This window comes from Coenobita brevimanus, chromosome 60 (assembly GCF_032717465.1).
Source record: "Coenobita brevimanus isolate Jiangsu-jjx chromosome 60, ASM3271746v2, whole genome shotgun sequence".
Taxonomy (NCBI): domain Eukaryota; kingdom Metazoa; phylum Arthropoda; class Malacostraca; order Decapoda; family Coenobitidae; genus Coenobita; species Coenobita brevimanus.
Window position 1 is genome coordinate 21266888 of NC_137013.1, and position 26090 is coordinate 21292977.

At 42.5% G+C, this 26090-nt stretch overlaps 1 protein-coding gene across 1 annotated transcript in view; it reads right to left on the reverse strand.

Moving 5' to 3' along the window:
• LOC145403312 (uncharacterized) overlaps positions 1 to 26090 on the reverse strand; it is a 148399-nt gene that overhangs the window by 49607 nt on the left and 72702 nt on the right. Inside the window, exon 16 of the mRNA XM_080275110.1 lies at positions 21410 to 21533. Within this exon, the coding sequence (XP_080131236.1) occupies positions 21410 to 21533 (124 nt within the window). The remainder of the gene's footprint in view (positions 1 to 21409; positions 21534 to 26090) is intronic.

Consider the following 26090-nt stretch of genomic DNA (forward strand, 5'->3'; position numbering starts at 1 on the left):
TGACCTCTCGTGAAATTTTGATGGGTTTATCTTTGGGGGGAGGCAGTGGCTGAATGGTATAGCGAGGTTGCTTGCAGTCCTAATGGACCCCGGTTCGAATCCCGCCTGGGACAGAGAACTTTTTAAGGATTTGAATTTCATTAAAGCAGGCTTTACTGATCTAGCAGAAGACATGCCGATATGTCATAAAAATATCCCCGCTAATACCAGTACACCAGTCCTGTATGAGGCAGTCCAAGCATGTATTCGGTATGGACAGTGGGTGTTAGCGTTGAAGTGGTGACATATGGTGGTGAACGGAATGTAGGAGGAGTACTGGGCCTTGAGATCGGGCTGTCAAGCCTACGTCCGGAGTCGGACACACACACACACACACACACACTCACACTGAGACAAACACAAAACTGTTGGAGGTGAAAAGGGTTGAAAGGAAACCCTCATTAATAAATTAATGGTGTCTGTGGCTCGAGATCTGCTCGGGCTGCGCGGAAACTAATGAAACTGCCTGTGGCTTGGTGTTTGTGATCGATGCCTTGACACGTTTGGTTGTTTGCTCTGCCTGCTTTCAGGTCGCGATCGATTTTGTTCTCTGTTTGGGGTACTTGTAGCTGTTTTCACACTGATACTGTCTCAGGCACTCTCATTCTACTAGAATGTGATTGTGTTTCGATCACCTCTGCTATGCTACACTGCATCTCTACCTCATTCATTAAGTCTAGTAAGCACATACCTGGGGTGTACGCGATCGTCTTGGCGATCTTGAGGGTCCTATCAGGTAATTTACACAAGGCAGCTACATAACCAGTGATGTCCACGACGAGGTCTGGGGACATCTTTCCATCTCCTGTTATCCAGTTTGAGTTTTCTAATTTTTTTTTTTTTTTATGTGTCCGACTCTGGGCATAGGCTTCACAGCCTGCTCTCAAGGCCCAGTAGTCCTCTTTCATACCATACACCTCTCTACATGTCACCACTTCGGCACTAACACCCACCGTCCATATTGAATACATGCTAGGGCTGTCTCATACAGGACTGGTGTATTGGTATTAGGGGGGGGTACTTTTTTGACATGTCGGCGGGTCATCTGGTAGATCAGGAAAGTCTGCTTTTATGAAATTCAAATCCTTAAACTGTTCCCTGGCCCAGCCAGGATTCGAACCTGGGCCCATCAGGACTGCAGGCCGCCTCTCTACCGATTCAGCCACCGCATAATGTCCTTTTGATCGTGGAGACATCAGCAGTTATTTCACTGAGCACATGATTTGTACTGTGCTCCCTTACAAGATCTACAATTTTATGTAATTCTGAGATTATACCTAGCAAAAAGTTCATACCTCGGGAAAATTTCTTCAAAAATTCAGTTTTAGATGCATCATATGTCTTACCTCTGAGGAGCTTATCTGACCTTAGCAAGTCTCTTGCTGGGAATCTTGCCTGACTAATCCAAGAGGAAAAATAGCAATTTTCTCTTGTTCATCTGTAATGTGTTTTTTTACGAAGATCTGTTCGCACTGATTGACCAATGAAATGACGTCAATGCGATATTTTTCTGTGCCAGAGAATTTCAGGGCAGTTTTATCCTCATGATAAACGAATATCTGAGTTTGATCCGTGGTATTCATCTTCACTGGTTGCTCTGTTAATTTAACTTGGACTTATTTATCGTTGTGTGAGGGAATAGTGGAATATATTTTTCCTGAACGATGAACTCTGTTAAGTATATTTTCATAGATATGCATGTCAGAGACAAAGTTCTCACTCACTACATTAGAAGAGGTTTGCCAATCATCATCATTATCATCTAGAACTGAGGTATTTGTTTCTTTATCTTTAATTTGTGGTGAATTTTGTAGGATGGGTGTGTTGCCCTGGTGCTCTGCTAACTGTGTATCCGCAGTGGGCGCTAACTGTTTATCATCTGGTACTAACGCGGGTGGGAGTGAAAATATTTCTGTCATATCACTCAGCTAAAAAGAATTCATGTTGCTAAGGTATGATGTTATGAAATATGTCTTTTGTTCATGTCCTAACTAAATAGATGAGTAAATGAGCTGTAATAAATGTTAGATAGTGAGTGTATAAGTGTATATATAAAAATAAGTAAAGGAGTTCATTGTACCTAATTTAAGCACTAAGAAGAAATGAGTAAGTACAATTACATCCACTTTATACAGATGCCACTCGGAGAGGCGTGTCAAAAGCAGCTGTCGATCTCGGACGATAAATGCAGAGTTGAATGAAGATCTCTCGATAATTCTAGGTCTGTGTTGATGGACGATATTACTCAGGAAATTCCATGGCCTGATGAATGTAGTGGTTAACAGCTGTAGTCACAGGCAAACCTCACCATAGAACATCGAATTCCCACTCAATACTTTGGAAATAAATGAGTATGAGTTGGAGCTATGTGAATAATGAGTAACAAGTAGTGGGTGAGAAGTGCCTGGTGTCAGTCACATGTTGCTTGGCGTGGCGTTGTCTCAGCAAACACGCATGGTGATGTCGTCTCAGCGGATACACATGGTGGCGTCAGCCTCCCACACTGATAGCTGTGGTGAGTAACGGAGTAGCGATGAGTAACCTGAGTGAGGAAAGGTGAGTAAGCTGCGTTATAAATGTGGCTGTGGTGTTTGCAGTGTGTCTTGACCTCTGCGTCAGCAATGGAGATAGGGGGGCGGTAGGAGAGAGTGTTGGGGTTTTAGTGCTCGTTGCTTTGGTCTTGCTTTTCCTTTACTTGCTTTGTTTTTTATTATTCTTGCTGATACTTGAAGTTGCATGAAGAAGATTATTGAGTTGTCATGTAGACCTGATATTTGTAGTTAATTGTAGAGTTTGTTGATCCTCACTCATAACTCGTCATTACTACTGTACGCTCGTAGACTCATAGACTTGTAAACAAGCAGACTCATAGATTTGATCCTCTTATTGTATACTCGCTTGTAGTTACTTGATCATGGCATTGTAGTTTCTTGCCAATGTAGAATCAGCTGTAGAACTGGAGCTGATCTTGGTTACAGTTTCGCTTGCTTTTGTAGAAATGATGGTTCATTGGCGTAGAGTCAATCGTTACTGCCACCATTTATTGTAGAACTTCGTAGCCACCATTTATATATATATAACTCTTTAGTCTTGTAATATTTAAGTCTTGAGTTTTGGTTAAAGTTATTGAAATGCGTGGCTTTGACAGACACACATACAGTACTCCGGAATATTCTGGAGAATACCGTAGTATCCCCGACATATAGGCGAACCAGAAGCAGCGGAGTTCACCCTCAAGAATGCCGACACCCCCACTCGGACCCCACGGGGTAGCCGCCACCAGCCACCACCACTCCGGGCAACAACGACGTATGTCAGCCCGGGCCGTGCGCCCCTGTGACACTCAACCACCACGCCACCGCCACCGTAGGCGAAAGACACTACCTTCGCGTGGCAGAATCACCAAGTTAGCTAGGGGTGGAGTCAGAAACAATACTCCAGGCAGCGCCCCTCTGGTAGAGATGATCTATGGTCGCTCCCACAGTGAACAGGTAGAGACGATCTATGGTCGCTCCCACAGTGAACAGGTAGAGACAATCTATGGTCGCTCCCACAGTGAACAGGTAGAGATGATCTATGGTCACTCCCACAGTAAACAGGTAGAGACGATCAATGGTCGCTCCCTTGGCCCTCCGGTTGAGACGATCAATGGTCGCTCCCACAGTGCTCGGGTAGAGACGATCAATGGTCGCTCCCCCAAAATCCAGGTAGAGACGATCAATGGTCGCTCCCCCAAAGCTCAGGTAGAGACGATCAATGGTCGCTCCCTTAGCCCTCCGGTCGAGACGATCAATGGTCGCTCCCCCAAATCTCAGGTAGAGACGATCAACGGTCGCTCCCCCAAAGCCCAGGTAGAGACGATCAATGGTCGCTCCCTTGGCCCTCCGGTAGAGACGATCAATGGTCGCTCCCACAGTGCTCGGGTAGAGACGATCAATGGTCGCTCCCCCAAAATCCAGGTAGAGATGATCAATGGTCGCTCCCCCAAAATCCAGGTAGAGACGATCAATGGTCGCTCCCCCAAAGCTCAGGTAGAGACGATCAACGGTCGCTCCCTCAGCACTCCGGTCGAGACGATCAATGGTCGCTCCCACAATATTCGGGTAGAGACGATCAATGGTCGCTCCCCCAGTGTCCAGGTAGAGACGATCGATGGTCGCTCCCAGGGTGTAGTGAGGAGAGGGACGTCTCCACAACCGAAGGTTGAACTCCAGGGGTCTCGCTCCAGAATATCTCGGAGAGACCTCCCTGTTTCCCCCGGCCTCTGTTCTCTACGCGTGGCCTTCGAGCAGACACACCTGTCGGGCCCCAGTGACAGCCGCTGCCGCAGCCCTCCCCTGACGGCGCCCCTGGTCGTGGGAGACCGCAGTCTGTCGCCTCTTCCGGCCCGCCCTAGGACACCCGGGCGAGACCTCACCACGCCCCCGCGATGCCGGGACCTGACCCAGAGGTTCCTAGACCTCTTCGGCCCCAGTCCTACGGGCCGCACGCCGAGCCCGTGAAGTAGGTTAAGTGTGACTCCCTGTCTCTTAGAATAAGTATTGTGCAGTAACTTTATGTAATCTCCATTGGGGTAAATCAGAACACAATATCCAGTTGAAGGACGAGAATGTGGGTTGAGACCTAAAGTGAAAATACGTGCGAGTGCCACCCCGAATCTTTCTAAAGACATATCTCTAGAACCCGGAGAAAGACTAAAATATTACTGGAGTTCTATTGGCTAGTCTCTAAGTAATATGGTGAAATAGTATTTACGAGTATTCCGACTTTGTTACGCGTTGTGAAGCGAGAGTCTACATATCATACCGAGGAGATGTGTGACGAATAAGTGGTATCTACAGAAAACCATATTTCCACCAAAATATCAAGGAAGGCGAGTATTAACGATATTCCCCCCTCCGCCCGCTATTCCTAAAAACTCTCTCCATTCCTCGCTCCTGCCCTTAAAGTCAAAGTAAGAATCGGAGTTATTTGTCAAAGAATCTTCGCCAACAGAAAACACCTAAACTCCCTTGCTAACATCGGGCATCCTTCAATATTACCATAACTACCTCCTCGCCGTTTTAAGTCACTCTCCGTGTCTCCCCTACCTCCTCCTGGTGGATCACAAACCCTTGGGCGAGGTTCTTCACTTTTTGTATAAATTATGTAAATATATTATCTTGCTTAAGTTATTCTAATTAGGGACGACACCTGACGTATATGGAAATGTTCCTGACTCGTCTGGTTCCCTTTCATATATTGATGTCCCCTATATTAGGTTGTGCCTCGACTGACAGTCACCAGGTGATGAGTGCAGGTATGTAATGTAGAAAGGCATTACATATCTGCAGTCGATGGTGTTCTGTTAGTCGAGGTATTTTTACCATTAGTGTAGGTCTAGCTATTTGTCTCTGTAGGATTTAGTATAGGTTAGCGATTTGTCTGTTAGGTGATTAGTTTTAGGGTCTTTAGATTAGTGTTCCTTTATAATATAAGGTATAAAAAATAAAAAACCAAGAAAAAATAAAAAAAAAAAATACAAAAAAAAAAAATAAAAATAAATAAGATTAAAATTATTATATATATATGTACGTTTGCATGAAAGTGTGTCTGTATGTATGCATGGAAGTGTGTGTGTGTGTGTGTGTGTGTGTGTATGTATGTATATATATATGTTTGTATATATATGTATATATGTTTAAATGTATATACATATATATATATATACTGTATATACACGGCCTTAATAACCAGGGGCTTCGGCCCCAATGGTTGATAGGCCGGGAAAAAAAAAAAAAAAAAATCACAAACCCCCCCCCTTACGCGCTCCGCGCGCACTTGTATTTACTGCACTCTTAGTACTAAGATTTGTTGTATTGTCATTAGTATCTAGAAAGCTAGTATCCTGCGAGATACTCGTACACAATATTTTAGATAAGGTTTTTGTATTGCTCTATATTGTGGTGTAATATCTGCTGAAGTGTCCTGTGTCTGACTGTGGTAATATACGTGTATGGTGTTGCCGAAGGTTTTTATGTCCTACCTCTCTTTATTGCACTAGCTCCGGTCTCGAAAGAGGACCCCGCTCCACGTTGGGTGAAATAGGTACGAGAAGTCGAGCCTAATTCAACCCAGCATTACAGTTATTTTGGTAATCGAAGAGCAGGAGGAGATAAGGATGAATACAGGGAGTTGATCTTGAGTTATTATCTTCAGAGAAACTCTAAGTTGGGCAGTGTATGTATTACAAGGGACTTAATTTTTATGCTCTTTTTCTCAATAATGTTTTATTTACGTGATTGTTAAATTATGAAACTGAAATTAAGTTTGTATGGTTAATGATTTAGAGTGTTATGTAATGTAGGAAAGCTCTGGCATGTTTTGATGTCTCCTAGTTGGTAACTGTTGTTGACAGGGGCTGATGCAAGACCAGCATGTCCTAGAATGTTGGAGAAGTAGATCATTCTAGTATAATGCAAGCTTATAAAAGGATGGATAAGAAACTAGAACAGTTCAGTAGGTTTTTTGTTCAGTTTGAGTGGAGTGCAGTGCTGTGAAGTGTTGTTGGCAAGCGTTAAGTGTAATTACAGTTAGTGAAGACTATTATCGGTACTTGTGAAAACAGTGAAATGTTTATTGAAGTATGTATATCATCAGAACTTGTAATAACAGTGAAATGTTGTCAAGCATTAAGTGTAATAGCAGTTAGTAAAGTTTGTATAGCTCCAGTGCTTGTGAGAACAGTGCAGTGAAGTTGGAAAGCATTAAGTGGAATCATTTGGAAGATAAAGACAGTGAACTTTAAGGAGCCAGTGTATATTTTCGCCTCAGCTGATATTGTGAAATGTATACCTAAAGGCTGACCACAGGAAAAACAAATTACTGGGCAATGTCCTTCCTGTACTGAACTACTGCTGTTGGTGCACGTGGCAGTGTGGTACAAAAATATCACCACGAATTTTAAGTTAATTTAACAAAGAAAATATGGCAAGCCTTGAAGTAGTTACAGACATGAAATACCAAAAGATAATGGATGAAAAAGAACAACACCAACATACTTCATCGTTGATAGACAGATAGATTGATAGCAGATAAAAAACATAAATAGATAAATAAATAGATATGGATAATGATATGGACAGATAGAGATATATGAAAGATATATAGATAGATAGATACAGATAGACTGATAGATAATGATACTGATATAGATAGATGGATAGACAGACAGATATGGATATTAAGAGAGATTGATAGTAGATAGACAGGCAGATAGATAGATAGACAGATTATAAGATATAGAGAGAGATAAATTAGATATATATAGATAGATTGCTATAGATTGATCAATAAATATAGATATTCCTATAGCTAGACAGATAAGTAGGTAGATGGACAGAGAGATAGATAGATAGATATCGATATTTATTTAGATTGATAAATAGATACATAGATTGATAAGTAGATAGATGGATGGATGGATAAATAGACACAGATATTGCTATAGGTAGACACATAGATAGACAGACAGATTTACTCATAGACAGATAGATAAACCCCCTCGTGCACGATGACGCAATGCGAGTCATAATCCTTGTAATTTGAAGAGTAACTGATGATGCAACATGACGCAACTTCCCTATAAATGGTCATTGAAACTTTTCCTGTGGATGGATTTGCATCAAATTTGGTTGAGTCAAAGCTGAGGGTAGCCACGTTTAGGGGAAATTTATGGCAACATCCAGGAGCTTATTGGAGGGGCAAGTGGCCTATATTTAGCCCAGTATCCTCCCAGCAGTCAGGCTCAAAGGGTGTATGAGCACACAGCTGGGCATTTAAACCCGCATTTCCTTCTACCACACTGTCCATACCTTACATATGTATAATGATATTGTGTTATATGTGGTGCAGTGTACTTGTGAAGAACATTTATAAGTGTTTCTTATATATTTTCAGAGAAAGCCAGATTTGAAAATTCATAACTGATTTTTACCGTTCCCCTGCAGTTTACACTACCGGAAAAATGCCTCGCAAGGGGCTATCTGAAAAAGAATATATTAACACTTGTTTAGTGGCAGTGAGAGTGAGGAAAGTAGTGACAGTGAAATAGACAGTGAATATGTTGAGGAGGGGTGAGGATCAGGAGAGCGAGGAGGAAATCTGACCCGAGGGGTGATAAGCGCAACCCCGCGGTCAAAGCTGCAACAGAGAGTAGTAGTTGCACCATCACTATCACCACTCCTTTCACCACTGACACCACTGGTGTAATTACTACTCCTGTTTTGCCATCACTCTGCCAGCAGTTGTCACCTCTGCCATCAGTTTGGAAACAAACTCCATCCCTGCCATCAGTCCTATCACCCCTGACACCACTGCCATCACTGCCACCAGTCCTGCCACCACTGATGTCAGGCCTGCCACCACTGAAACCACCCTGACCCTCGAAATTGAGCCTCATTACCGCCACCTATCTTCCACCCCCCTCACCGCAGACACTGACCTCTTTACCCCCAGACTCACCCTACACTCTCACCAAACTTCAACCCATCTGCATCTCATCACCCATCCAAGATATTTCCATATAATCTTCCCAGCTAAAGCTGGAAAGTCACTGTCCCCTTCAGACTTCATTCCCCCTGAATATAAGCAAGCATCATCATCATTATCAGCAGCAGCACCACAACCATCTTCTCCACAACCATCTTCACCACAACCATCTTCACCACAACCATCACCACCACAGCCATCATCATCACAACCATCACCATAACCATCTCCATCACCACAATGACCTGAACCTTCATCCACCCAGCTATCATAACACAGTCATCATCACCATCTCCCTCCCCACCACAAAGACGAGGGCAGTGTGGGCCTAGCCGAAGTAATGGTGGGTGGCCAAGAGGTAGTTGTCTGTCTCGGTTCGTGTGCTCCACACAAGTACACGGCCAAGCATTTCCCCAGGTGGTGACCGTCAGGAGAAAGCTTGGGGTTCTGGGGCATTTACACCCAATGCTGGCCCAATCACTGAAACCCCAGGTTTGAGAGTAGCAGCACCAGCAACACCACTCTAATACTTTCAACTTTTTTTTTTACCAGGGAGTCGCTCACCTACGTGACGGTCGAAACAAACAAATATGCCACGTTTCTGGGGACTGCAGTAGATGTTTGGTGCCTCTGCAATGAAGAAGAAATGGCTCGGTTCCTTGGATTATACTTTCTTATGGGGATTTGTGAGCTGCCAACCATAAGACACTATTGGGATTCATGAGAGGTTCATGAATACCCCATATTTTGGCGAGCAAAGGATACAAGTTGTATATAGACAATTATTACAACTCTGTATCACTGTGCGAAAGCCTCTTCACAGAGGGCGTGTATGTGTGTGGCACAGTATGACTGGCAAGGGGAGCACCGAGGGAGCTGCAGAACATTAGCTGTGCTAAACGTCTTCCTGATGATGGAGTGGAAGCTAGACACAAGGGTAATGTAATGGTGTTGTTGTGGAAGGACAAATGTATCGTAAGTGTGGTGTCCACCTTCCACAGTGACACCACCGTCCCTAAGCAGGTGCATGGGAAGGTCAAGGATCCAGACAGGAGATTTCACCGTGTTCTGAAAACCGTGAATAAGCCCTTCATGGTGGAGGACTATAATAGGCACATGGGCGGGGTGGATCATGTCGATCAGATGATCCAATACTACCCCGCCCAAAAGAGGACGGTCAAGTGGACCAAGAAAATGACCTTTTATATCATCCACATGGCCCTATTCAATGCCTACACCCTCTACAAGAAGAACACCAACAGGCCTATGACTCTCCTGGAATTCCAGGAGCACATAACCCACAAACTCCTACCATTCCAGGAGGAGGAGTGGCCAGCATCGGGTCATGCCCTTCACATTGGGGAGGCGGTGGCTCAATCGGTAGATAGTTGGCCTGCAGTCCTACTGGACCTGGGTTCAAATCCCGCTGGGGCAGGGAACAGTTTAAGGATTTGAATTTCATAAATATCAGACTTTACTGATCGAACAAAAGACCCGCCGACATGTCGTAAAAATACCCCCGCTAATATCAATACACCAGTCATGTATGAGACAGCCCTAGCATATATTCAGTATGGATGGTGGGTGTTAGCACCGAAGTGGTGACATGTAGAGGTGTACGGTATGCAGGAGGACTACTGGGCCTTGAAAGCAGGCTGTGAAGCCTATGCCCAGAGTCGGTCATATAAAAAAAAATAATAACATGCCCTTGACCTTTCCTTGTGACGATGACCACCTGTACCTGCAGCAACCACTCCATCAACTGCAGCCTCCGCTCTACCTGCAACAATCGCTCCACCTCCTGCAACAATTGCTCCACCTCTTGCAACAATCACTCCAACTCCGTCAGTTACTGCCATGACTGCTCCACCTCCTGCAGTATCTGGCCCATCAGGATTAACTCCGCCAGTTACTGTCACGACCGCTCCACCTACCGCAGTAGCTGGCCAAACAGGAGTTACTCGGCTAGCTCCTGCCATTGCACCTCCAGCAGGAGTACGGAGGCGAGGAGATGGAGGAGCACCGCCGTCGATATATCGACGATAGGACACGCTTGGACTCAACTCTGCATCACACCCTGGAGAGATTCCCCAACAGGAAAAGGCTGTGGTGTGTGTCATGCTACTTCAACAAGAGGAGGAAATGACACCAGCTATATATGTCCTGTTTGCGATATGCCGCTCTGCACAGGACTGTGCTTTCATCAGTATCATACTGATGTAAATCACATTGCAAACCCCCCCCCACACACACACACATGCACTTGCACACACACACACACACACACACACACACACACACACACACACAGGATGTGATTTTACCTGTCCTCCTCTCTGCAACTCCATCTCCTCTCAAGAAACACTACAACACTGCTAGAGGACATGAGTAACCAGCTTATTTGTGTAGTTTTTTTACTATTGTATTATAAGGTATAAAATGTGTGTTTATCATATATTTCTCATAAGGAAAATGTGATGGATTTCATTGCTGTTCTCTTAATCATTATACTCATAAAGTATACAGTAGGTTGCATGAAAAATCTGAAGAAAGCTTGATCAAGCTGATGATTTCTTATGTATACTTTCGTAAAGCAAAGTAACCTATGTGTGAAAATAATTGGGGAAAAGTTACAAAAGGCGAAAATAATACTCAGCCTACAGGCCTGAGGGTACGTGCTGTCACCGCGCACAAACCGCACACAACCCATTCTAACCTTTCAAAATCATTTTCTTAATAACAGTAAGGCTTATAACACTGTGAATTATATCATGGGCTTCCTTAACCTTTGGCCTACAAAAGTGGATAGAATTTACATGTAAGTTTGTTACAGTGTCACTAACAACATACGAAATAATAAATCAGACATTTTTAGGCAATTTTTTTTTCTATTTACTCGAAAACTATTAGACATATCAACTTGAAACATTCACAGATGAAAGATCGTGAAATTTTGCATTTAGACATGTCCTTTGCAGCTGCGTGTCATGGGAAAAAATTTTCACGGTGATGTTGGGAAGTTATGAGAAGCTAGTTTTCACGTAAATAAGGTTTAGTCAGGCTTCATTTCTGTACATTTATTCATCTGTTTATGTTTTTTCTAATCTTATAGTATAAACATGAACGAAGATGATGGGAAGCGATTTATAACAATATAAGCACTTCCCGGGGGGTAAAATGGGCCATAGAAATTTTTCCATTGCCGCGGGCAAGGAGCCAGCCTGAGCGAGGTTTTCATTCTGTGCATGGAAACTTATTGGAAACTTATGGTGTGCGAGGGGGTAAATAGTCAAATACAGATATATAGTTATGAGAACAAGCACGTTGGTACTGTACTATTTTATCCACTTTATTTCTTTGATTTTGCATGACTAAGAGAGGGAGAGGGGGAATTTTTATGTGTTCATTTGAAATTTCTTCCCTTTATTATGATATTTACCTGTTTCATCCTTGCACATTGTTTTTTTTTTTTCCGTAAGGTACTGCCACATTCACCACTCATCCGTCTTTAAGTCAGATTACTTACATTCATATCTTTTCCCATCCCTTTTTATTGAACCCTTTTTCGAATGACACTGTCTCGTTGCCAGGTCACACTGTATGTTAGTGGGAGGTTCGACGTTGTTTTCTGTTATCCAGGAAGATAGCAGTTGGCAAGAGCGCCATTCACTGCAACTACTTTAGGAAATTCTGGGCGGAGCTATACAGGAGTGCATGATCAGCCAAGCTTCCAGCTTTAACATTTGCCACCGCCAGTCTTCTCCGAACGAGTCTGAACCGTGTGAGAGTCGATGCATACAGTAGATTCGAAACAGTCGCAGCTGAAGGAGAGATAGGGACACTAGGGCATACCCAGGGCTGATGGGTGATGGTATAAAAGGGCCGAGGGGAGTTTGATTACTGAAGATACTTGGCACAGGAGATACCATGATCACGAAGGCGATTCTCCCAGCGCGGCGCGAGGCCCACCACTGCACTCGGGCGGTGCTGATGACTGGAGGATTAAGGATGGACTCGGGCAATGGATTAGTCTTGAAGATATTGTGCAAAATTTATTACGAAAGAAGATAATACCTAGGACTGTTTTATTATACAATGGAGTAGAATTGCAACTCGTAATACATGTCTGAACCATTCTGTGTACTCGTATAATTAAGGTAATGCAATGAGGAGAAATGTCGTCACAATAATAACACCTTATCAACAACTCATCCCATTCATCCACCCAACTGTTTTCCTCCTGCTTTTCTTGATATGAAGAATCACCTTATTGCCAGGAGGTTCTGTTACCCTTGTAGTACTGAGGCGATGTACAGTACATTGAATATAGTTTCATTTTGACAGGGTAAATCTAGTCTGCAATACGATATCACAAACTTGATTTTTATATTAATTTCGTGATCACATTTACCCATCATCCAACCTCAGTGAGAATCCTGACATCTATTTCAAGACTTTGACCAGCCTTTCCCTCCCTCCTCCCCCCCGCCTCCAAACGCCTCATTATATATCATACGTGTGATAGTGAGCCAATGTGAGAGAATTATTCCTGAAGATAAAGTCGCAGGCCTCGGAGCGGCTGACCAAAGAAAAAAGTTTTCTGTCCATCTGTCTGTTCGTTTGCGCTGTAAAGGGCTCCATTATGAACCAGTTTCTACGACTGAGGTGTCAGATAAATCCTCTCAAGATTGCAATGTGATCATGTCTTAGAGATGGACATAATTAGGTCAACAACAAAGTCATGATGAACAAAAAAAAAGTCTGGGCTAATCAACTAGGTATGCCCACGTGAAGTGATAAGCACGTCAGAACTTACCAGTGAAAACAATTACCATCATTTCCCTCTCCGCCTCGGCTGCCCTACGCCTGCCTACGTTGTTTTTTCTCAGAGAGAGAGAGAGAGAGAGAGAGAGAGAGATGAGGGAAAATAGTCTTTCCTTTCTATAGTAAAGGAATGACCTACACATGAATACTTCCTGGTGAAGAGATCATTTAGTTTAACAGAGTGGTTATAAAACCTGTTTTCAGTGCATAATTAAGAGTTTGCTGCAGAAGACTTTATCTTCAGGATCCTAGCTTGGGAGTAAACAGCTGGTTCTGATCATTCCTGAAGGCAAAGTCGATGGCCTTGGAATGCTGAGCCTGATTCAGAACTTTCCTTCTGTCTTTAAGTCCTTCCGTTCTTTTACACTTGACAGGCTGCAAATATGAACTTATTTTTATGACTGAAATGTCAAATCCTATCCATTTCTCCATTCTCTAAAATCTCCATTCTAGCAGATTTCAGTGTTCACCACCACAGTTGGCTCTCCTATCCTTCACTGATCTACCTGGTGAACAAGTCTTCACTTTTTCTATCCTTAATGACCTAGAGCAGCTTGTACAGCACCCTATCCATATTCCTACCACCTTGGAGAGAGTTCTAACACACTCTACCTCTTCCTTACAACTAATCCTTCTGCTTATGCTTTTAATCTTTCTTCTCCGTTGGGCTCCTCTGACCACAACCTCATCACATTAACCTGTCCTATCATCCAGTAGGGCCTGTGGACCCTCCAAAGAAACGTCGGTTGTGGCACTTTGGAGCTGCTGATTGGGACGCCCTCAGGCGGTACTTTTTTTTATTTTCCCTAGAATGATTATTGCTTCCATGGCCGAGAGCCATCTGAGTGAGCCATGCACATTACGGAGGTTATTCTCTCGGGCAATGAAGCACACACTTCTTTCTCATATCCCTTGACTAATGCAAAGAAACCTTGGTTTAATAACGCTTGTACTAAAGCTGTCCACAGGAAGGAGAATGCCTACAAAAGGTACCGGAGCCAACGCATGCCTGAATCTCAACTTCTTTATGTTTCTGCCCAGAATCGTGCTTCCTCTTTTCCACTCTGATGGCTCTGTAGCTATTTCTTCTACTGATAAAGTGGATCTCTTTGCACAGACTTTCTCTTCCAATTCCATCTTAGACGATTCTTGTGCTGTTCCTCCATCACTTCCTCCCTCTGACTTCCTCTTGACTGACAATAAAATCTCGTCAACTGAAGTATTTTCTCCCATTGCTGGCGTCAATACTAACAAGACATATGGGCCTGATGGGGTCCCTCCTGTTGTTCTCAAGAACTGTGCTTCAGTACTTACACCCTAGGTAAACTCTTTCACTATGTCAACTTGTATCTTTCCTTTTTCTGGAAGTTTGCCCTCATTCAGCTTGTACCAAAAAAGGGTGACCATTCCCAGCCCTCAAACTATCGCCCAATTGCTTCAACATTCTATATCTCAAATTTTTTTTAGTCTGTTCTGTAAAAAAATATTTGACAGCTTGTCTCCTATTACAACGTTCTTTCTGATCATCAGTATGGGTTCCGTCAGGCAATCTTCTCACCTACCTTTCACACTCCTGGTCGTCCTCCTTTCGGGACTTAGGCAAAAGCTTTGCCATTGTACTTGATATCTCAAAGGCTTTCGATCGAGTCTGGCATAAATCTTTAATTTACAAACTGCCCTCTTACGGTTTCTATCCTTCTATCTGTTGTTTCATCTCTAACTTCCTTTCTGGTCGTTCAGTAGCTGCTGTTGTAGATGGCCATCATTGTTCTCCTAGATCTGTCAATGGTGGTCTTCCTTAGAGCTCTGTCATATCACCAACTCTCTTCCTTTCATTCATCAGTTACGTTCTAAGCTGTGTGTCTAACCCTATCCACTAATGATTATACCCTTCACCTTTCCATTCGCTTCCTGCAGCGTCCATCTCAGCAGTTACTGCAACAAACAAGGGGAGGAGGCTATGGCACACCTAATATCTGACTTGGTTCATATCTCTGACTGGGGTAAAAGCACTCTTGTTGTTTTTAATCCGTCAAAAACTCAGTTCTTCCACCTATCAACCCATCAGAATCTTCCACAGGAGTACCCACTAATGTTTAATAATATCCACCTCAATCCTGCATCATCTTTAAACGTACTTGGGATTTCATTTTCGCGAGATTTATCTTGGAAGGATCATACTACCTCTCTTGTAAAATCTGCTTCCAAGAGTTTAGGTATCCTAAGCAGACTCCGTACCTTCTTTACTCCTGCACAGTTGTTGACTTTATTCCTGGGTTTTATTTGCCCCTGTGTAGAGTACAACTCTCATATGTGGGGAGGCTCCCCACACACAGCTCTTCTCAACAGGGTGAAGTCAAAGTCTTTTCGTTTCATTAATTCTCCTCTTCTTAGTGGCTCCATTCAACCCCTGTCTCGTCACTGCACTGTTGCATCTTTATCTCTTTTCTATTGCTACTTCAATGGTCACTTCTCCTCTGAACTACCTGTTTGCCCCCTTCCACCACTAAGACGGGCACGTAGCACCTGTCTAGCAACAAACTCTCGTCCCTTTTCTGTCCAACTCTCTAATGCAGGATCTAACCGTTACTCCCAGTCCTTCATTTATGAAACAAGTCAACTCTGGAACTGTCTCCCTCTGTCTGCATTTCCTACTTCATATGATCTCCAGTCTTTCAAATGCAGTGCGTCCAGGCATCTTGAACGGATCTTGAATTTGGCTCTCTGTTGTATTGTTTTTGTTTTTGCTCGGAAGGAACGGTTTGCGGGCACCTTGCCTTTGGTTCCTTCTTCCTTAGATTTAAAAAAAAAAAAAAAAAATCTCTAAAACTAACATTGTACCCTCGAAGTTATGGCTGACACACTTGAGTTAGCCACAAGGTTGCAGTGACCCATAAGAAGTAAAGGCCATACAGAAATCTTTCTTCACAACTGGATAGCTATAAAACTGATATAATTGGAAAAGGCTTTAAAAATTCCCTAACCTGCTACAACGCACTGGACAACGGCAAACTGAAAAAAAAAAAAAATCAATACATGCCTCTGTCGCTACCTCATTAGGCGGTGGAGGTAGGCAGGGAGGTATTTATGTACACTCATGATTATTAATCTCTGACCAGGGACGCGTGGCGGGCAGTGTTATGACCACACACGAGCCACGCATTCGAACACAGCTTCCGCACTAGTGGGCGGGGCAAAGAACTGTAACCAGGTGATCTGAAGCGTACTACTCATATCATTGATATTACCATATTCTTATGGTTTCTCCTCCATAATATAATAATCTATGTTTATTGACAGGGGCCGACATTTCTCCAATCAGTCTGCAATTTAGCAATTTCCAAGAAGTAAAAAAAGATGTGCCACTATATGTGGGTACTGGCATCATATATACCGTAATAATTATTTACGAATTAGCAGCATTAACTGGCACACATTTTGACCAGAGGGGGCATGCCGCTAACACGTTGCGTAGGAATAGGGCAACCATTCCCACTGCATGGCAACGGCATAGATATTAATAAGACTACTGTAGATGCCGCATAGCCCATTCTTCAGTACAGCGGCTATGCGTCTTTGCGGCCGCCATGTTGGAGCTGCCAAGCATGTAATAGTGGGGCTTTTTTTTTTTTTTTTTTTAGAGCGAATTTAGACTATGAAAATGAATGTTGTTGTGGTGGTGGTGGTGTTGGTTGTTATTGTTGTGGTGGTGGTGATGGTAGTTATTGTAGTGGTAGTGGTGGTTGTTGCTGTGGTGGTGGTGGTGGTGATGGTGGTTTTTGTTGTTGTTGTTGTGTTGGTGGTGATGGTGGTTTTTATTGTCGTGGTGGTGGTGGTTATTGTGTTGTTGGTGGTGGTGGTTGTCGTGTTAATTGTGGTTGTTGTTGTGTTAGTGGTGGTTGTGGTGGTGGTGGTTGTTGTGATGGTGATTATCATGGTGGCTGTTGTGGTGGTGATTGTGGTTATTGTTGTTGTGGTGCTTGTGGTGGTGGTGGCGGTGGATGCTGTAGTTGTTGTGGTGGTGGTTGTGGTGGTGGTCATTGTTGTGATGGTGGTTATAGTTGTTGCTGTTGTTGTTGTGGTGGTTGTGGTGGTTGTGGTGATGGTTGTAGTGGTGGTGGTGGTTGTTGTGGTGATGTTTTTTGTGGTTGTTGTCGTTGTTGCTGTTGTGGTTGCACTGGTGGTGGTGGTGGTGGTTGTTGTTGTGGTGTTTGTTGTAGTGGTGGTTCTTATTGTGGTGATTGATGTTGTGGATGTTGCTGTGGTGGTTATTGTGGTTGTTGTTGTGATGGTTGTTGTGGTGATGGTTGTTGTTGTGGTGGTGGTTATTGTTGTGGTGATTCTTGTTGTGGTTGTTGTTGTTGGGGTTGTTATTGTGATGGTTGTTTTTGTGATGGTGGTTGTTTTGTGGTGGTGGTTATTGTTATAGTGATTGTTGTTGTGGTTGTTGCTGTGGTGGTTATTGTTGTGGTTATTGTGATGATGGTTGTTGTGGTGGTGGGTGTTGTAGTGATGGTGGTTGTTGTGATGGTGGTTGTTGTTGTGGTGGTGGTTATTATTGTGTTGGTTATTGTTGTGGTGGTTATTGTTGTGTTGGTTATTGTTGTGGTGGTTATTGTTGTGGTGGTTGTTGTGATGGTGGTGGTGGTGGTGACTTGTTGTGGTGGTGGTTTTTGTTGTGGTGGTGGTTGTTGTTGTGATGGTGGTGGTTGTTGTTGTGGTGGTGGTGGTTGTTGTGGTGGTGGTTGTTGTTGTGGTGGTGGTGGTTGTTGTGGTGGTGGTTGTTGTTGTGGTGGTGGTGGTTGTTGTGGTGGTGGTTGTTGTTGTGGTGGTGGTTGTTGTTGTGGTGGTGGTTGTTGTAGTGATGGTGGTTGTTGTGGTGGTGGCGTTTTTTTTTTTTTTTGGTTGTTGTTGTGGTGGTGGTTATTGATGTGATGGTGTTGGTTGATGTGCTGGTGGTTGTGGTGATGGTGGTGGCTGTTGTTTTGGTGATTGTTGTGATGGTGGTTGTTGTGATGGTAGTTGTTTTTGTGATGGTGGTGGTTCTTGTTGTGGTGGTGATTATTGTTTTGGTGGTGATTGTTGTTATGGTGCTGGATGTGGATGTTGTTGATGTTGTGGTGGTGCTGGATGTTGTGGTGGTGGATGTGGTGTTGGTGGTAGTGGTTGTTGTTGTTGTTGTTGTGGTGGTGGTGGTGGTGGTTGTTATGGTGGTGGCTGCTGGTGTCCACCATCCTCCTTTCGGAGGATAGAGAAGCAGCTGAGGGACGTTTGCATAACCAGACAGTTGAGCCGCTCATGCTATCGGTGTCACCATAGATATATTCAGACGCTTTCTACACCCAAAAGCAGCACAGTGCTGTTGCATTTCTAGGTAAATAGTGGTCAGCTTTGATCATCGTCAGGAACACGACATCGGTTGCCTCGACCGTTCCAAGATGGTGGCCGCGGAGACGCATCTAAAGTAGTGTCATGCGGCATCTAGGCTTATTTATATCTATGGGCAACGGGGTCTGTTATCACTAGAGAAAAATATTCAGTTCAAAGTAGTAGTAACAGCAAATTTTTGTCAATGATGTATTATAAAGCATTCTTACTTAGAATATGTAGTGTGAATGCCGGCTGCCGTGGCAATCGTGGATATCTCTCTGCTATCACCTACCAACAGCTCGGTCAAGGGCTCGCCTCAAGAAATAGGTCAGTGAAATAAATAAACAGATTAATAAAACACAGTATGAAATTCAAATATCATGCACTCATAAAAGACTAAAAATAACAGCTATGACCAAATTTATCTCTTTCTTACCATGCATACAGGTATATTACCTGAGAAAGTAATATAATTTGTGAAACAAAAGTGCTTCAGTGATGCTTAGAAAATTGTTCACTGAAGCACTAAACCTTTCTGAAACGATGGTGGAGTGTATCTGACTGTGTAGCCTACGCCTGGCTACGACTTTGGCTAACTCTCTGGTCAGAGATTAGTGATCACGAGTGTACATAAGTACGAAAGTAGGTGGACAGGAACGTAGGTAGGTAGGGGGATGTAGTTATGTTGGCAGGGAAGTAGGAAGGTAGGCTGGGACGTATTGCAGGTTGAAAAGGAAATAGGTCGTGAGGGAAGCAAAAGCAACACGAAGAAATGCAAGTTAATGATTCATATGCCAAATGATTTAATTGCACCATAATACCTACTGATGAAAGGATCACATGGTATATCAGAGTGACTGCAGAACCCAAAATGTGCGCATATGACAGAACCTATCGGCATGGCTGGAATCGTACAAGACTCGTCTTTGGGACCCTAGCATGGCAACAAGCAGTTAGTATATCCCACATTCTTTCCTGAAGGTAGCATCCTCTACCACTACCCACACTTGGAATATGATGAAAGATTAGACTGCATACTGATGCAAAGTTCCTTCCTCATCCCGAATCATCTCTGGGTTCGGTTAATAGCACAACAGTGCGTCATACACAAGGCAGGACTTACACTCTTTGGCTTATCTTACAACACTCCGTCGCTCACTAAGAGCTTCGACCCATTTTACAGCACACCACAATACACCAGAGAGCAGGAATTACACTCTTGTTTCAGTTCACCTCACGGCAACACATCACACACTGACGGGCAGGACTTACACTTTATGCTTCGGCTCGTCTCACAGTTGCCCACCTGGCACCAAGGAACATCGTTCTCCATCTTGTTCTGAATCATATTAGTGTGCAAACTTATCCAAGTCAACCTTCACTCAGTACTGCATGAGGTAGCGCCAGTCCCTTCAGTTCACTTCAGTGTTTGGGGTCCGTAATGGAATCGTATAGCATTGCTTGACATACAACAGTGGAACATGAAAATGAACAATCTATCCTAAACCTTAATATCACCGCAGAAGAAGAAGTAATGCAATGAAGGTCACACTCACACCAATATTCTCGCACCCATAGTCTCCTACTGCAGACTCTGGTAAACACCCCTCACTCACCAGAAGACCCACCCCCTTCTCCCATAAACATGGTAGGAATAGAAGTAAGAACTTTGTGTCCCTAGGCAAGCAGTGATTCATAAGTATGTACAGTGAAGAAGTACTGGTCTCGTCATGTAGCGACTCATAACCAACAACGTCATGAGATGCCAGGCATATGACATATGAAGTAGGCACGAGCTTGCTTTTTTTTTTTTATTGTAACTTTTATTAACTTTATTTCTTATTCTGACTGATGGAAATTTTGAAAAGTAGGATCACCAAGCCCATGTATTAGTATATCTGGCGTTGGAGAGGGCTATCTTCTCATGATGGCGTCGACGAGCCAGGCTGGAGGACCTGCTCGGAAAAGGAGACATTCCAATCCGAGCGAGGACTCCAGCTGAGCTCGATAATGGCCCTCAGTAATCCTCATCCCTCCAAAAGGGGAGATACAGTTTTCAGATTTTATTTTTCTTCCAGATGTCCTGCGACAACTCCGGCCTGCCAGTCCGTTGCACTCCTCCTAGCCGGAGACATCGAACCCATCCCTGGCCTACACAGATACACTGGCCACAGCTGCGACAGGAAGAATACGGGTTGAGTGCAACCGCCGTAAAAGATAACAGCATCTCCACTGCTCAGGCCTGTCATCATACAAAGTCCACATATTACAATAGACATGTGACTGCAGCAACACACACACACACACACACACACACACTGACAAAAACTATATCGCCTCTCCTTGCTAAAGGTGGGCGATAATTATTAGGCATCAATTAACTACACAAACACGTATCGCCAAACAGATCAATAACAAGGGTAGAATTGCTCTGGGATCTACGGCGAGGCTCTTGTTTCAAACAGTTTGCTGTAAAAAGTAACAAGCTTTAACAGAGAGATCCACTACCCAGATTTTGGAAGTGCCGCAACAGAGTGCCCCACTACCCAGATTCTGGAGGTGCCCTAACAGAGTGCCTCACTACCTAGATTTTAACATTAGCAAGACAATTAGTGCGTACATCAAAGTGAAGTGAGCAACCCTGTACAAGTTCTGCTGAAGATTTCTTGCCTGTGATCCCTAAACTGGAGATCCTCTCGAGTGATCCCTTAACAGGATATCCTTTTGAGTGACCCGATACCAGGAGACCCTTGCAGTCATCACCTAAGTTGCTGCCAGATGGCACCACCACAGGTGTCAGCTGACAGCATATTTTGATTCTCCATGTCAAATAACCTTATATGGGACCACTTTTATGTGTCAATGGGCTTAAATGAAGAACTTTTACTAAAGATGCTGCCAGATGACGCCACCACAGTCATCAGCTGACAGCAAATTTGGATTTTCCATGTCATATAACCACTTTTATGTCTCAATAGATTTAAATTAAGCACTTTTACTAAAATTTTCGCTAGATGGTGCCACCTAATGAGTCAGCTGATGGCAGATTTGGATTCTCCATGTCAAATTACCATAAATGGTATATACTACTTTTATGTCTCCAAAGGCCTCCTTTTAACAAATCCGCCAGAACCAGAAGAAGCAGAAGATGAAGAAGAACTCTGGCCACTCATTGACCTGCTGGGTATCGCAGCAAGTAAAAATTTAAAAAAGGTAAAAGAGAACACTCAAGCATCACCTCCATTCATCTCAAAAGAGGCACAGACCATCAGAAAAAAAAATCAAAGCAATGGGTCCGGATCAGACTTCAAACATTCACTCAAATATCCTCTCCCTATAGCCTCAAATGCCCTTACTGGACTCACTATCATATCCCCGACATTTGGAAGAAGACAGCCATTTACCCTCATACTAAAAAAAAACTCCCAATAATCTCGCATCATAAAGACCAATGATTATTAATCTTAGAGAATTTCACTCCTCACGTTCTCCTATCGGACTCCCAACATAGATATCAACCAAAACATTCACCCACCATGCACCTCTTCAAATTAACTCAACTCACACATAATGATTTCAGCAAGACACGGTAACCATTAGGAATCATCCTAGCAGCTATAGACACAAAGCTTTTACCACAGTGCAAACACACATCTTAATAAATAAAATATTGGGCACAATAATGGAATAAAATGGTAAAAAATGGCTTCAATTTACTCACTGGCATACAAACCGTGATATACTACCAAAACCATAGTTATAAAATCAGTATACTTTCTAACGGTGTTTTACATGGCTGTCTTTCCGCCCTCACTTTGTAGCGTTTCCCTTCATGACCTGCCAGTCCCTTTCCCTTCAGCGACATTACTGTCCTAAGCCGACAACTTGGCGATAACTTCACAGCACCCAAAACTCAGCAAGCTGCAACAGACTTCCAACTCTGCTTATACTCATTAGAGAAATGTGCTCAGACAAAAGAGAATGACTGCTTTATCAACCAAATCAACCATTAACCTCGTCATTCCAAACAGACGCAAATCTCAAACACTCTCAAATGTTCCTCTTTAACCAACTACTCCCACTACATAGACATGCCATAATTCTATCACGTTGGACACACATGACCTTTCTCAACAAAAGAGTTACATCAGCGCAAAGGCATCTTGCAAACTCGATGCCATGAAGATACTCACAAATACTACATCTGGATCCATGAAAACGTATAACAAATAATTCATTAGAACGACTGTGAATCATGCTAACCGAAGATCGGGCCCAGTCTTAACAAAACTAAACAGCGATAAACTTAAAACACACACACACACACACACACACACACACACACACACACACACACACACACACACACACACACACACACACACACACACACACACACACACCGCTCGCTGGTGCAGTGGTAACGTTCTCGCTTGCCAACTGGTGGACGGGAGTTTGCGCCTCGCTCAGGTTGCGAAAAGTTTCACTGACGAAGTGGGTGGTTACTGTCCCCCTAGAGCAAGGGGACGGGTGTGTGCGTGTGTGAAGGTCACAGCCTAGCTCTTAGATCGGACTATATGAGCTCTCAGCTCCCTTCCGGGAGGGTAAAAGCTGACGATCACGATCATCAAGTGATCCTGACCGACCCGGTGAATTACACACACACACACACACACACACACACTTAGGAAGAAAATGAGTGAAATGGCAAGTACAGTAGTCAATCACAAGAGTGTTATGGAAGAGTTCAAAAATGACAGAGACAATTAGGCAAGTAAGCAGTCTGATAGTCCATAGCAGTGATACCGAGGAGAAGATAACACAGGTGAATGAAGCTGTGCAAAGCTACAAAAATGACGTGGAAACCACGTATGCTGAAATGGTGAAAGTAAAGAAAGACTTAGAAACAAGGGTGGAGGAAAAAAGCATTAAAAAGGACTTAGAAACAAGGGTGGAGATAAAAAGCATTAAAAAGGAGGTGAAAAGAATAATCCAAAACAATCCAAAGTTAGTCAGAGATTCAGTAGATATAAACAAATCTATAGTAATCACTGGTATAGAAGAGGAAGAAGTAAAAAACAAGATCACAAGAGACAAAAAGGAGATGGCAAATGTAATGAGCTTACTGAAAGAGGTATCAGAGGAAATCTGTAGTAAAGACATAGAGGAACACAAAAGATTAGGGAAATATGAGAAAAGCAAGACAAGACCTCTAAAGGTGACTTTCCAGAGTGTAAACACTGTGGAAGAGATACTAAAAAATGCAAAGAATCTTATGGAAAAAGAAGAGTTCAAAAATGTATGGATAAAAAGATGCCTAATACAAGAGGAACTGGAATTACTGAAAGAGAAAAGGGAGGAAGCAAAAACAAAAAATGAGGGAAGATCAGAAGAGGAGAAGAAGACATTTTTTACAAAGTAATAGGATTGCAGGTACGAAAGTGGTACACAAACAGGATGGAATAAAAAGGAGGAAGGTAGTAGAACCATGTCATAACAAGTATATAAACAAGATGATAAAGTTGATGTACTCAAATGTGGATGGAATGGGATCTAAATTACTAGAGATGAATGATTATGTCAGAGAAAATGAACCACAAATAATATGCCTAAATGAAACAAAATTAACACCAAGGATATCCAATGACATACTAAACTTAGATGAATACAATATATGGAGAAGAGACAGAAATTTAAAAAAAGGAGGAGGAATTATAATATTAACCAAGAAAAATTTAAAAGTCAATGAAATAAAACTAGATATACCATCACAAGTAGAACTGATTGCAGTAGAGAGCAACACATCTGAAGGTAAAGTAATTGTAGCCAATTTGTACATGCCACCCAGATCAAATACATGGGAAAGAGATTAATATGAGGACCTGACAGAGAGTACAATTCAGAGTTTAAGATCATTACTACATAAAATGGAAGAGAAATCAGAAAGTATTATACTAACTAGGGATTTCAATACAAATATAAATTGGAATACTCTAGATATAATTAGCCAAGAAAGCTGTTGGGACCAAAATCTCCTGGATCTCGTACAAGAGGTCTTCCTAACGCAACATGTGAGGGAAACCACTAGAAAAAGAGGACTTGATGTACCTTCAGTGCTAGATCTAATATTTATTAGGCAAGAAAATGATATTAACAGTTTAATATATCACCCTCCACTCGGCAAAAGCGATCATGCAGTACTAAATTATAACTTCAGGATAGCATATGACATAGTAAACAGCAATGACAGTTACAAAAAGAGACTAAACTATAAAAAGGGAAATTATCAAGACCTAAAGAAGTATTTCTTAGAAGTAGATTGGGAAAATGAGCTTAGAGGACAAGATTTAAATGCTGTATATAAAAAATTCTGTGAATTTTATGAAATAGGAGTCCAGAAGTACATCCCACAGCACAAAGAAGCAGATAAGAAAATACAGAAATGGTTCAATACAGAATGTAAAAAATCAAAAGAAAGAAGAGATTTGTTGTGGAATAGATACAGAAGACATAATAGTGAAAGGGCGTATAATAATTACAAACAGGCAAGAAACGATTATACAAGAATAAGGAGGGAAACCCAAAAACAGTTTGAGGAGGATATAATAAATAAAAGTATTGATCAAACAAAGCTGTTTTACAGCTATATCAGAAGGAAAACCAAAGTAAAAGATATAATACAATCAATTACGGACGAGGGAATCACTTATACACAAGAGAAAGATATTTGTGAAGCACTAAATAAGAGTTTCCAATTAGTTTTTACAGAAGAAAAAATTTTTGAGAGGGACTATGTGGAACATGCATGTCCACACATACTACCAGATATACAAATAGCAGAAAAAGTAATACAGGAGGAGTTAAGTAGATTAGACAGAGGAAAAGCAAGTGGTCCTGATGAAATTTCATGTTGGGTACTACAAGAATGTGCAAAGGAGTTAAGTAAACCATTATTTTTAATTTTCAAGAAATCCTTGAGTCAAGGTAAACTACCTGATATTTGGAAAAAAGCAAATATTGTCCCCTTATTCAAGAAAGGAAATAGACAAAATCCACTCAACTACCGACCAGTGTCACTGACCAGTGTTGTAAGCAAGGTATTAGAAAAGCTTATAAGAAAAGCTTGGGTAAATCATCTAGAAGAACACAGTATGATAACAGAAAGACAGTTTGGTTTCAGAAAAGGAAAATCATGTGTTACTAATCTGTTGAGCTACTATGACAGAGTAACAAACACAATACAAGAAAGGGAAGGATCGGTGGACAGTATCTATTTAGATTTCAAGAAAGTTTTTGACACAGTACCACACCAAAGACTTTTATGGAAA